Genomic DNA, 14354 nt, shown 5'->3' with positions numbered 1-14354 from the left:
GCCACAGTAGAGCTGTGGCAGTTGTTGTGACTGTTTAAAAAACGTTTTTGTCATTTGTTATTCCGTTTTTGGTATTAAGGGGTTAATCATCCATTTGCAAGTGGGTGCAATGCTCTGCTAACTTGTTACATACACTGTAAAAATTTCGTTAGTGTAACTGCCTTTTTTCACTGTTATTTCAAATTTGGACAAAATTTGTGTTTCTTAAAGGTGCAGTAACGTTTTTTATATTGCTTGTAAACTTGTTTTAAGTGTTTTCCAAGCTTGCTAGTCTCATTGCTAGTCTGTTTAAACATGTCTGACACAGAGGAACCTACTTGTTCATTATGTTTGAAAGCCATGGTGGAGCCCCATAGGAGAATGTGTACTAAATGTATTGATTTCACCTTAAACAGTAAAGATCAGTCTTTATCTATAAAAGAATTATCACCAGAGGATTCTGTCGAGGGGGAAGTTATGCCGACTAAATCTCCCCACGTGTCAGACTCTTCGCCTCCCGCTCAGGGGACGCATGCTAATATGGCGCCAATTACATCAGACACGCCCATAGCGATTACCTTGCAGGACATGGCTGCAATCATGAATAATACCCTGTCAGAGGTATTATCTAGATTGCCTGAGTTAAGAGGCAAGCGCGATAGCTCTGGGGTTAGGAGAGATACAGAGCGTGCAAATGCTGTTAGAGCCATGTCTGATACTGCGTCACAGTATGCAGAACATGAGGACGGTGAGCTTCATTCTGTGGGTAACATCTCTGACTCGGGGAAACCTGATTCAGAGATTTCTAATTTTAAATTTAAGCTTGAGAACCTCCGTGTATTGCTTGGGGAGGTATTAGCTGCTCTGAATGACTGTAACACAGTTGCAATTCCAGAGAAATTGTGTAGGCTGGATAGATACTATGCGGTGCCGGTGTGTACTGAAATTTTTCCTATACCTAAAAGGCTTACAGAAATTATTAGCAAGGAGTGGGATAGACCTGGTGTGCCCTTTTCCCCACCTCCTATATTTAGAAAAATGTTTCCAATAGACACCACTACACGGGACTTATGGCAGACGGTCCCTAAGGTGGAGGGAGCAGTTTCTACTTTAGCAAAGCGTACCACTATCCCGGTTGAGGACAGTTGTGCTTTTTCAGATCCAATGGATAAAAAATTAGAGGGTTACCTTAAGAAAATGTTTATTCAACAAGGTTTTATTTTACAGCCCCTTGCATGCAATTGCGCCCGTCACTGCTGCGGCGGCATTCTGGTTTGAGGCCCTGGAAGAGGCCATCCATACAGCTCCATTGGAGGAAATTATTGACAAGCTTAGAACGCTTAAGCTAGCTAACTCATTTGTTTCTGATGCCATTGTTCATTTGACTAAACTAACGGCTAAGAATTCCGGATTCGCCATCCAGGCGCGTAGGGCGCTATGGCTTAAATCCTGGTCAGCTGACGTGACTTCAAAGTCTAAATTACTCAACATTCCTTTCAAGGGGCAGACCTTATTCGGGCCTGGCTTGAAGGAAATTATTGCTGACATTACTGGAGGCAAGGGTCATACCCTTGACAGGGCCAAATCAAAGGCCAAACAGTCTAATTTTCGTACCTTTCGAAATTTCAAGGCAGGAGCAGCATCAACTTCCTCCGCTTCAAAACGAGAGGGAACTGTTTCTCATTCCAGACAGGCCTGGAAACCTAACCAGTCCTGGAACAGGGCAAGCAGGCCAGAAAACCTGCTGCTGCCCCCAAGACAGCATGAAGGAACGGCCCCCTATCCGGAAACGGATCTAGTGGGGGGCAGACTTTCTCTCTTCGCCCAGGCGTGGGCAAGAGATTTTCAGGATCCCTGGGCGTAGGAGATCATATCTCAGGGATATCTTCTGAACTTCAAAGCTTCTCCTCCACAAGGGAGATTTCATCTTTCAAGGTTATCAGCAAACCAAATAAAGAAAGAGGCATTCCTAAGCTGTGTGCAATACCTCTTAGTAATGGGAGTGTTCCATCCAGTTCCGCGGACGGAACAGGGACAGGGGTTTTATTCAAATCTGTTTGTGGTTCCCAAGAAAGAGGGAACCTTCAGACCAATCTTGGATCTAAAGATCTTAAATTCCTCAGAGTTCCATCATTCAAAATGGAAACTATTCGGACCATCCTACCCATGATCCAAGAGGGTCAGTACATGACCACAGTGGACTTAAAGGATGCCTACCTTCACATACCGATTCACAAAGATCATCATCGGTTCCTAAGGTTTGCCTTTCTAGACAGGCATTACCAATTTGTAGCTCTTCCCTTCGGGTTGGCTACAGCTCCAAGAATCTTTACAAAGGTTCTGGGCTCACTTCTGGCGGTTCTAAGACCGCGAGGCATATCGGTGGCTCCGTATCTAGACGACATCCTGATACAGGCGTCGAGCTTTCAAATTGCCAAGTCTCATACAGAGATAGTTCTGGCATTTCTGAGGTCGCATGGGTGGAAAGTGAACGTGGAAAAGAGTTCTCTATCCCCACTCACAAGAGTCACCTTCCTAGGGACTCTTATAGATTCTGTAGAGATGAAAATTTACCTGACGGAGTCCAGGTTATCAAAACTTCTAAATGCTTGCCGTGTCCTTCATTCCATTCCACATCCGTCAGTGGCTCAGTGCATGGAAGTAATCGGCTTAATGGTAGCGGCAATGGACATAGTGCCATTTGCGCGCCTGCATCTCAGACCGCTGCAATTATGCATGCTAAGTCAGTGGAATGGGGATTACTCAGATTTGTCCCCTCTACTAAATCTGGATCAAGAGACCAGAGATTCTCTTCTCTGGTGGCTATCTCGGGTCCATCTGTCCAAGGGTATGACCTTTCGCAGGCCAGATTGGACGATTGTAACAACAGCCTTCTAGGTTGGGGCGCAGTCTGGAACTCCCTGAAGGCTCAGGGATCGTGGACTCAGGAGGAGAAACTCCTCCCAATAAATATTCTGGAGTTAAGAGCAATATTCAATGCTCTTCTAGCTTGGCCTCAGTTAGCAACCCTGAGGTTCATCAGATTTCAGTCGGACAACATCACGACTGTGGCTTACATCAACCATCAAGAGGGAACCAGGAGTTCCCTAGCGATGTTAGAAGTCTCAAAGATAATTCGCTGGGCAGAGTCTCACTCTTGCCATCTGTCAGCGATCCACATCCCAGGCGTAGAGAACTGGGAGGCGGATTTTCTAAGTTGTCAGACTTTTCATCCGGGGGAGTGGGAACTCCATCCGGAGGTGTTTGCTCAACTGATCCATCGTTGGGGCAAACCAGAACTGGATCTCATGGCGTCTTGCTAGAACGCCAAGCTTCCTTGTTACGGATCCAGGTCCAGGGACCCGGGAGCGACGCTGATAGATGCTCTTGCAGCTCCTTGGTTCTTCAACCTGGCTTATGTGTTTCCACCGTTTCCTCTGCTCCCTCGACTGATTGCCAAAATCAAGCAGGAGAGAGCATCAGTGATTCTGATAACGCCTGCGTGGCCACGCAGGACCTGTTATGCAGACCTAGTGGACATGTCATCCTTTCCACCATGGACTCTGCCTCTGAGGCAGGACCTTCTAATTCAAGGTCCTTTTAATCGTCCAAATCTATTTTCTCTGAGACTGACTGCATGGAGATTAAACGCTTGATCCTATCAAGGCGTGGCTTCTCTGAGTCAGTCATTGATACCTTAATACAGGCACGAAAGCCTGTCATCAGGAAAATCTACCATAAGATATGGCGTAAATATCTTTATTGGTGTGAATCCAAGAATTACTCATGGAGTAAGGTTAGGATTCCTAGGATATTGTCCTTAATCCAAGAGGGTTTGGACAAAGGATTATCAGCTAGTTCTTTAAAAGGACAGATTTCTGCTCTGTCTATTCTTTTGCACAAGCGTCTGGCAGAGGTTCCAGACGTCCAGGCATTTTGTCAGTCTTTGGTTAGAATTAAGCCTGTGTTTAAAACTGTTGCTCCCCCGTGGAGCTTAAACTTGGTTCTTAAAGTTCTTCAAGGAGTTCCGTTTGAACCCCTTCATTCCATTGATATTAAACTTTTATCTTGGAAAGTTCTGTTTTTGATGGCTATTTCCTCGGCTCGAAGAGTCTCTGAGCTATCTGCCTTACAATGTGATTCTCCTTATCTGATTTTTCATGCAGATAAGGTAGTTCTGCGTACCAAACCTGGGTTTTTACCTAAGGTGGTTTCTAACAAGAATATCAATCAAGAGTTTGTAGTTCCATCATTGTGTCCTAATCCTTCAAAGAAGGAACGTCTCTTACATAATCTGGACGTAGTCCATGCCTTGAAGTTTTACTTACAAGCTACTAAAGATTTTCGCCAAACATCTTCCCTGTTTGTCGTTTACTCTGGACAGAGGAGAGGTCAAAAAGCTTCGGCAACCTCTCTTTCCTTTTGGCTTCGGAGCATAATTCGCTTAGCCTATGAGACTGCTGGACAGCAGCCCCTTGAAAGGATTACAGCTCATTCTACTAGAGCTGTGGCTTCCACCTGGGCCTTTAAAAATGAGGCCTCTGTTGAACAGATTTGCAAGGCTGCGACTTGGTCTTCGCTTCACACCTTTTCAAAATTTTACAAATTTGACACACTTGCTTCTTCGGAGGATGTTTTTGGGAGAAAGGTTCTTCAGGCAGTGGTTCCTTCCGTTTAATCCTGCCTTGTCCCTCCCATCATCCGTGTACTTTAGCTTTGGTATTGGTATCCCACAAGTAATGGATGATCCGTGGACTGTATACACTTAACAAGAGAAAACATAATTTATGCTTACCTGATAAATTTATTTCTCTTGTAGTGTATCCAGTCCACGGCCGCCCTGTCCTTTTAAGGCAGGTCTAAATTTTAATTAAACTACATTCACCACTGCACCCTATGGTTTCTCCTTTCTCGTCTTGTTTCGGTCGAATGACTGGATATGGCAGTGAGGGGCGGAGCTATATAGCAGCTCTGCTGTGGGTGATCCTCTTGCAACTTCCTGTTGGGAAGGAGAATATCCCATAAGTAATGGATGATCTGTGGACTGGATACACTACAAGAGAAATACATTTATCAGGTAAGCATAAATTATGTTTTTTGATGCAGTCTATTTTGTTGGTAAAGTGGTTGTCAAAATCTTGAGATGAGAGAGAAGCGGAAATAGGAGGTGGGGTGTTCATAGAGGAGAACTGACGTTTTGTGTTTGAAGAAAGAGTTAGAGATACGAGTAGAGAGTTATCCTTGGAGAGGTTAAGGGCAGAATAGTAGGAGTTTAAGATGAACTTATAATAAAGGAAGTTAGCCGAACAGGATTTTCTCCAATGCCTCTCAGCAGTGTGGGAAAATCTACGTAGGTAGCGTGTCAGAAGAGTGTGACAGGGCTGAGGATGAGTACATGACTTTTTGGCTATGGTAGGAGGTGCCAAATTGTCAAGGACCGCTCTCAGTGGAATTATAGTGACAGATTGGTCATGGCAGGAAAAAGGAGGAGATAGAAGAGAGCAGAGGTTTGAGAGAGTTTAAAAAAATGTTTCGATCAAGTGACTTATTGCTCTTGTTGAATTTGGTGTGAGGGCTAGAAGGAGGGAGGGCAGTAGGAAGTGCTTTGATATTACAAGTGAGGAGATTGTCAGTAAGAGGAAAGGGGGAATTTATGAAGTCTGAGAGAGTGCATCAATAGCTGAAAATCAGATCAAGGGAGCATACATCTTTGTGAGTGGGAGAGTCGGACCATAGTGACAGACCATAGTAGGGGCTGTCAACAGGGGAGGTTGAAATGCCCAAGTATGAGGGCAGGGATGTCTGATGAGAAGTAATAAGATAACCAGGATGCAAAATGATTAATACATTGATTTGAGGAGCCAGAGGGCGATATAAAATAGCAACATGTAGAGAGAGAGGAGAGAATTAACGAATCATGTGGGTTTCGAAGGAAGAAAATGTAAGGGAAGAGATGTGTTGTATTTGTTGAAAGGTGCTACAAGAGGAATGTAAAATACCTACACCCCACCTCCTTGTCTGTTTCCAGGGCTCAGCTTGATGCTGAAGTGTAGACCCCCATGTGACGCTGTGTCTGAGGGAGAGAGCCAGGTTTCTGTGAGAGCCAGAAGGTTGAGAGAGTGGGATATGAAGAAGTCATGGATAGAATTGAGTTTGTTGCACACAAACAAGAGCAAGAGTTCCAGAGTGCACAATGAAGGGGGTGTTTGTTTTAGTTACAAGAGCAACTTAGATAAGGTTTAGGTGGAAGGCAAGGCATACATGGGTGGGTGAGTTTAGGAAGTTGTAGGGGACCAAGATTGGGGGATATATCACCAGCAGTTAGAATGGGTAAGAGGGAGAGTGACATAAGATGAGATACAGATTATCAGTATTGAGAGGCGTTTCCTACGGTTCGCCTTCTTAGATGAGCACTACCAGTTTGTTGCGCTTCCATTTGGACTGGCTACAGCACCCCGAGTGTTCACCAAGATGCTGGGAACTATGCTGGCCGCGGTCCGTCTGCAGGGGATTGCAGTAGCTCTCTACCTGGATGACATTCTGGTCCAGGCTCTATATTTGCCAGTGGCGCAGGACCTCACACAGAAGTTGCTCTAGTGTCTAAGGGTGCACGGTTGGAAGGTCAATCTGGAAAAGAGTTCCCTTGTCCCGACAACAAGGGTAAACTTTTTGGGAACGATTATAGATTCTGTCACTGTGCATTTACCTCACAGATCAGCGCAGGGCGAAGCTTCAGAAGGCGTGTTGCCTGCTTCATTCCAATGCATGTCCTTTGGTGGCACAATGCATGTAGGTGGTAGGTCTAATGGTGGCGGCTTTGGATGCTATACCATTTGCTCGCTTTCATCTGAGACCACTTCAGTTGTGTATGCACAGACAATGTAATGGAGATCTTTCAGATCTGTCGCAGATCTTCTGCCTGGACGCCGACGGGAATTTCCCTTTCTGATCAACATACCTCACAGATCAGCGCAGGGCGAAGCTTCAGAAGGCGTGTTGCCTGCTTCATTCCAATGCATGTCCTTTGGTGGCACAATGCATGTAGGTGGTAGGTCTAATGGTGGCGGCTTTGGATGCTATACCATTTGCTCGCTTTCATCTGAGACCACTTCAGTTGTGTATGCACAGTCAATGTAATGGAGATCTTTCAGATCTGTCGCAGATCTTCTGCCTGGACGCCGACGGGAATTTCCCTTTCTGATCAACATCCTAGAGTTGAGGGCTATATACAATGCTCTTTTAGTGTGGCCTCAGCTGAGTTCCGCCTGTTATGTACGATTCCAATCGGATGACGTTTCAACTGTGACCTATATCAACCATAAGGGAGGCACATGGACTTCTTTGGCGATGCAGGAGGTGTCTCAAAACCTTCTGTGGATATTAAGTTACTCACTTAGAAGGTGGTTTTCTTGTTAGCTATTTCCTCTGCTCGCAGAGTGTCAGAGCTTTCAGCTTTTATGTGTGATCCATCAGGATAAGACTGTGTTGAGGACTTGACCAGGATTTCTTCCCAAGGTGGTTAATACTCGTAACATCAATCGGTTCCTTCACTTCATCCCAATCCGTCGTCATCCATGGAGAGATTGTTGCACAATTTGGATGTGGCCATAGCGTCTAAGTTCTACCTTCACGCTACTAAGTATTTTCATCAACGTCCTTATTCTTCCTGATTCGCATGGCTTACAAGGAAGCGGGTCAGGAGCCCCCTTCAAGAATCACAGCTCATTCCACTTGTGTGGTGTCTACTACTTGGGCCTTCAAGAATGAGGCTCATTTGAGCAAATCTGCAAGTCTTCATTGCACACTTTCAGGAAGTTCTATAAATTTAATGTTTTTTCCTCAGCAGAGGCTTCCTTTGGGAGAAGGGTTCTAAGAGCCGTGGTGCCTAGTAATAAGGACTGCCTTCTTTACTTTTCCCTCCCGAACATTCGTGAACTCCACGGCTTGGGTATTGGTTTCCCATAGGTTAAGAATGCTCTTGTGGTCTCACTGCCAATAGAAAGAAAATAAAATGTATGCTTACCTGATGATCAATTAATTTCCTTCTTGTCAGTTAATTGACAACCCTTCCCGGTTACTTTAATTTTTTTGAACCTCTTCCCCCTTGCATCTCTCTCAGGTAAGCATACATTTTTTTTACTATAATGGCCCTTTAAGCCTTAAACTAATGTCCCAAACCAGAGAGGATTTGGTTTTCTAGTATTGTATGCTAGTTAATAGGGATAATAAACCACATATGAAGAGTATTGCTCTGTTATTCTTATTAAATTCACTTTCCGTTTCTATATAGTAAATGAGTAAAGAAAACCTGCTCCCAGAATGTTTTTTGGTAATGACATGTAAAATTCTAGATATTCCATGTGTTCTTTTTCCTGTAATAAAATACTGATTAGTTAAAGGGACCTAAATGTACAACCTTCTTATTGCCCTGTTGTTTCTCTATACCTATGTTTAAACTCCCACAAAGGGGTTGAAATCCTCTCTAGAGCTGAGAAGCAGTACTAGTCTGGAGCTGGTCACTAAGGGGCAGCATATGTGCATAGCCACCAATCTTAAAGTATGTGTTAGATCCAGCTATGCCTTGCCACTTCGGAGCTTACTTTTGCTATGTGTTTTAAACCCATTTGAGAAGCTTAATATTAAGGTATAGACTAGTAGTGGGGCAGTAAATTATCATTTTCTTTTTGCAACTGTTATGTCCCTTTTTAAGACCTTGAATACTTTATTGGTTGGGGCATTTTCCTAATGTTTTCATATTATTTCTCAGCTGACCCTGGTATCTGTTGGCTCGCAGCCTCATAACTCTCCTCAGAAGACAGTAAGTGTTCCCATAAGTGTGGCCCTTGGGCAGCAGCTCCTGACTGTGCAAACACCCTCCTCCCCTGGCAAGGCCATCACTAATAGCACATCTGCACAGGTAGATAATTTGTTAGTGAATTTTAAGTTTAAGCCATTTTATATCTCTTAAAATGGAGCATGTAATAGATTAATATTGTTTGTTTCTGTGTTTATTTTCTCCTTCATCCTTCTGGTCTTGCCTCCAGTTGCACATTCCAAATACGTAGCAACATGCACATAATTATTTCATTTATACTGAATTGTTTATTTGTATCAATATTTCAATGCTGCTCGTTTTTTGCATTAAAGATAATCAGTGCAGCTGAAGAAGAAATGTTAAAATCATATAATGCTTCTAAATTCTAAAATGTTTTTAACCATGAGAATTGGCATTATGGTCTGTTCTAAGCATTCCATCCATACTCTTACTTTGCAGATTAAATTCTATAGACACTATTCTGAGGAATGGTTATTGCTTTTGATTAAATAATAAGAAAATACATTAATAGCATGGTATACCCTAATAAGAACTTCACTCTATCTGCCGTCCACAGGGCCTGAGTTGGGCAGATGCTTTAAAAGATAACTAAATGTTTGTATTGTTGGTTCATCCACTTTTACTAAAGCCCTGTGTAATGAATTTCTGACTTGTAGGTTAGGTTTACGTTTAGGAAGTAAACACCTGGTTAGGCATTATTAGATTACTAAGTAAGTAGTTGCACGCACACACACAAACATATTTTTCTTTCCTAACATATGGAGAGTCCACAACGTCATCAATTACTAGTGGGAATATCACTGCTAGCCAGATAAGTGCTGTTTGTCTTCTAGGTTTGGGAGACTGGCACTGAAGGGGTTAATAAGGAAGTCCTCCGCAGAATTCTTGGGACTTGATCCTTAGTAGAAGGATTAGGGTGCAGGCACTTTGTATGTGAATGAGACTCAAGGGGTTTATGATATGTAGGGGTTAACATGTGGCTCATGTGTCTTTACTTTACATTTTCATTTAATTTATTATACAATGAATACTGCCGTATGTTTTGTTAGAGCTAATAGTCACTGCAGACATGATAATTTCTGTGTGGCATGTTGATTTTTGTTTACATATTTTTGATCGGTAGAGTTTAGATTCTTTTCTCTGACGGTGTCAGCTTGAATCTGCAGTCGGCTTGAGCTTGTGCTTATCTTGTGGCGCAGTTTCACTCAGTCGATCTATACTCAGATGGAGCTGTAAGGCGACAGCTGCTCTTGTGACTTACGTTTGAAAGATTCATGGCGCACTGATTTATAATTCTCCACCGGAGGGGCAGGTTGGTGTAGCGGTGCTTTGTTATTTTTGTGAAAATTCGTTTTGATAGAATAGCGTTACATTGACTGATTTTGAGATTTAAAGTGACAGTACATGGTCACTTTTAACATTTCATTTGTTATTTTTGCTTATTGTTGATTAAATCATTTGGGATCATGGAACAAGAGTATGTTCCTATGGACAATTGACTGCTCTGTCTTGAGAATCAGATTGTAGTGCCTATGCAATTTTGTATCTCATGTCTAAATAAGACTTTGAAATGTAAAGACAACATTTTTATTTTACATGAGCCTAATGTCTCTCAGGATGATGCTGTTCAGGCAATGTCACAGCTTTCTCCTCAAACGTCTCAAGCCGCCATGGTGTCACAGGGCCTTGGAGGAGTTTATTTGCATGCAGAAATCGCTGCTCATGTATCTTCTGCGGTATCTGCGGCATTATCTGCTTTTCCTATGCTAAAGGGAAAACGCAAGAGGAAAAATAGATTCAGATAACAAGGTTTCTGTTCTCACTGCTACCCAGGTTGTCCTTCCTCATAAGTCTGATGAGGAGGATACTTCGGTAGCCTCTGAGGGTGAAATCTCAGATTGTGACAGTATAATTCCTTCATCTGATGCTGAAGTGGTATCCTTAAGATTTAAGCTTGAACACCTCCGTGTATTATTAAAGGAGGTTTTGGCTACTTTGGACGACTCTGATACACCTGTCGTCAACCCTAAGAAATCTAGTAAACTTAATAAATACTTCAATGTTCCTTCCTCTGCAGAAGTTTTTCCTGTTCCTGACGGTGCAACAGAGATTATTGCACAGGAATGAATGGGAGAAGCCAGGGATACCTTTTCCCCCCATCTCCTGTCTTTAAAAAGATGTTTCCTGTCGCCGACTGGTGCCTAAAGTAGAAGGGGCCATTTCTACTCTTGCTAAGAGAACTACTATTCCTTTAAAGGATAGCTGCTCTTTTAAGGATCCAATGGACAAGAAGCTGGAGGCTTATTTGAAGATGTATGTTCATTAAGGTCTTCAATGGCAACTGGCAGTTTGTATCGCCCCTGTGTCAAGTGCGGCATTATATTGGTACAACGCCTTGTTTGATTCACTTCAGGTAGAGACTCCCTTGGAGAAGATCCAAGACAGGATTAAGGCTCTCAGACTAGCCAATTCCTTTATTTCTGATGCTTCCATGCAAGTTATTATACTGGGAGACAAAATTTCTGGCGCTGTGGCTGAAATCTTGGTCAGCTGATGTTACATCTAAGTCCAAGCTTCTGGCGCTTTCTTACAAGGGTAAGACATTGTTTGGACCTGGTCTGGCAAATATAATTTCTGATATTAGAGAGAAAATGTGGCTATGTATAGAACAGTTCATTAGTAGTTGAGTAACAGTCCAAATGCTAGACCAAAAAACGGAAAATATGAGTAATGTATAATGTAAAGATTATCCAAATAAGTCCCATACGATATCCGGGCGAGAGGTCAGGTGACCAAATAACTCTTAAGTCTTAATGTTGACAGATAAATGTAGTAAAATGTCCCAAACTGTTTGGTTTAAGTGTCCCAACTCCGTGTTAGTCAGTTCAAGGCAAAGCGATAATCTTTAAAGTATAATAAAGTTCTCTATCCAGGTAGAGCAGTCTCACACTCACCAAATGCTTAGATCGGTTGCAAAGTAGATCCTTCACCAGTATGAAGTCGTCAGGTACGCCTGCGCGAAACATGTCAGGTGCTTCTTTTTGTCTAACTATGTCCTATATTCTGGATGAATAAACGCTACTGATTATACCAGCACTTGGATCGTCTGAGCAGTGTTTGCTTCTGTTTCATTTTAATTTCTGATATTACGGGTGGAAAATGTTCTTTTCTCTTGTTAAGTGTATCCAGTCCACGGATCATCCATTACTTGTGGGATATTCTCCTTCCCCACAGGAAGTTGCAAGAGGATCACCCACAGCAGAGCTGCTATATAGCTCCTCCCCTCACTACCATATCCAGTCATTCTCTTGCAACTCTCAACAAAGATGGACGTAGTAAGAGGAGAGTGGTGTATTATAGTTAGTTTTTTAACTTCAATCAAAAGTTTGTTATTTTTAAATGGTACCGGAGTGTACTGTTTCATCTCAGGCAGCATTAGAAGAAGAATCTGCCTGTGATTTCTATGATCTTAGCAGAAGTAACTAAGATCCACTGCCGTTCTCACATATTCTGAGGAGTGAGGTAACTTCGGAAGGGGGAATGGCGTGCAGGTTTTCCTGCAATAAGGTATGTGCAGTTAACATATTTCTAGGCATGGAATTTGCTAGAAAAATGCTGCTGATACCGGATTAATGTAAGTTAAGCCTTAAATGTAGTGATAGCGACTGGTATCAGGCTTATTAACAGAGATACATACTCTTATAAAAGTGTAATATAAAACATTTGCTGGCATGTTAATCGTTTTTATATATGTTTGGTGACAAAATTTATTGGGGCCTAGTTTTTTTCCACATGGCTGGCTTGATTTTTGCCTAGTAACAGGCTTTCCACTGTTGCAATATGAGTGGGAAGGGCCTATTTTAGTGCTTTTCTGTGCAGATAAAAATACTAACAGAGACATTCAGCTTCCCTCTGCATGATACAGGACATCTCTGGAGGGCTCAAAAGGCTTCAAAGTCGTGTTTGAGGAGGGTAACAATCACAGTAGACTGTGGCAGTTGTTGTGACTGTGTTTAAAAAACGTTTTTGTCATTTATTATTCTGTTTTTGTTATTAAGGGGTTAATCATCCATTTGCAAGTGGGTGCAATGCTCTGCTGACTTGTTACATACACTGTAAAAATTTTGTTAGTGTAACTGCCTTTTTTCACTGTTATTTCAAATTTTGTCAAAATTTGTTTCTCTTAAAGGCACAGTAACGTTTTTTTATATTGCTTGTTAACTTGCTTTAAAGTGTTTTCCAAGCTTGCTAGTCTCATTGCTAGTCTGTACAAACATGTCTGAAACAGAGGATACTTGTTCATTATGTTTAAAAGCCATGGTGGAGCCCCATAGGAGAAAGTGTACTAAATGTATTGATTTCACCTTAAACAGTAAGAATCAGTCTTTATCTATAAAAGAATTGTCACCAGAGGGGTCTGTCGAGGGGGAAGTTATGCCGACTAACTCTCCACACGTGTCGGACCCTTCGCCTCCCGCTCAAGGGACGCACGCTAATATGGCGCCAAGTACATCAGGGACGCCCATAGCGATTACTTTGCAGGACATGGCTGCAATCATGAATAATACCCTGTCAGAGGTGTTATCCAGATTGCCTGAATTGAGAGGCAAGCGCAATAGCTCTGGGGTTAGACGAAATACAGAGCGCGTAGATGCTGTAAGAGCCATGTCTGATACTGCGTCACAATATGCAGAACCTGAGGACGGAGAGCTTCAGTCTGTGGGTGACGTCTCTGAATCGGGGAGACCTGATTCAGAGATTTCAAATTTTAAATTTAAGCTTGAGAACCTCTGTGTATTGCTTGGGGAGGTATTAGCTGCTCTGAATGACTGTGACACAATTGCAGTGCCAGAGAAATTGTGTAGGCTGGATAAATACTATGCAGTGCCGGTGAGTACTGATGTTTTTCCAATACCTAAAAGGCTTACAGAAATTATTAGTAAGGAGTGGGATAGGCCCGGTGTGCCCTTTTCCCCACCTCCTATATTTAGAAAAATGTTTCCAATAGATGCCACTACACGGGACTTATGGCAGACTGTCCCTAAGGTGGAGGGAGCAGTTTCTACTTTAGCAAAGCGTACCACTATCCCGGTTGAGGACAGTTGTGCTTTCTCAGATCCAATGGATAAAAAATTAGAGGGTTACCTTAAGAAAATGTTTATTCAACAAGGTTTTATTTTACAGCCCCTTGCATGCAATTGCGCCCGTCACTGCTGTGGCGGCATTATGGTTTGAGGCCCTGGAAGAGGCCATCCATACAGCTCCATTGACTGAAATTGTTGACAAGCTTAGAACTCTTAAGCTAGCTAACTCATTTGTTTCTGATGCCATTGTTCATTTGACTAAACTAACGGCTAAGAATTCCGGATTCGCCATCCAGGCGCGTAGGGCGCTATGGCTCAAATCCTGGTCAGCTGATGTGACTTCAAAGTCTAAATTACTCAACATTCCTTTCAAGGGGCAGACCTTATTCGGGCCTGGTTTGAAAGAAATTATTGCTGACATTACTGGAGGTAAAGGTCATACCCTTCCTCAGGAC

At 42.7% G+C, this 14354-nt stretch overlaps 1 protein-coding gene across 2 annotated transcripts in view; it reads left to right on the top strand.

The window, feature by feature from the left end:
* The window catches only part of LIN54 (lin-54 DREAM MuvB core complex component), a 549733-nt gene that overhangs the window by 124242 nt on the left and 411137 nt on the right, over window positions 1-14354 (top strand). The window contains exon 6 of one of the 2 annotated variants that reach the window (XM_053703369.1): window positions 8747-8896. The exons of the other annotated variant lie outside the window; for it this stretch is intronic. Within the exon in view, the coding sequence (XP_053559344.1) occupies window positions 8747-8896 (150 nt within the window). The remainder of the gene's footprint in view (window positions 1-8746; window positions 8897-14354) is intronic. 2 annotated transcript variants of the gene reach the window in all.

This window comes from Bombina bombina, chromosome 2 (genome assembly GCF_027579735.1).
Source record: "Bombina bombina isolate aBomBom1 chromosome 2, aBomBom1.pri, whole genome shotgun sequence".
Taxonomy (NCBI): Eukaryota; Metazoa; Chordata; class Amphibia; order Anura; family Bombinatoridae; genus Bombina; species Bombina bombina.
The sequence above is the reverse complement of the archived record's forward strand: the minus strand, read 5'-3'. Positions and strand labels throughout refer to the sequence as shown.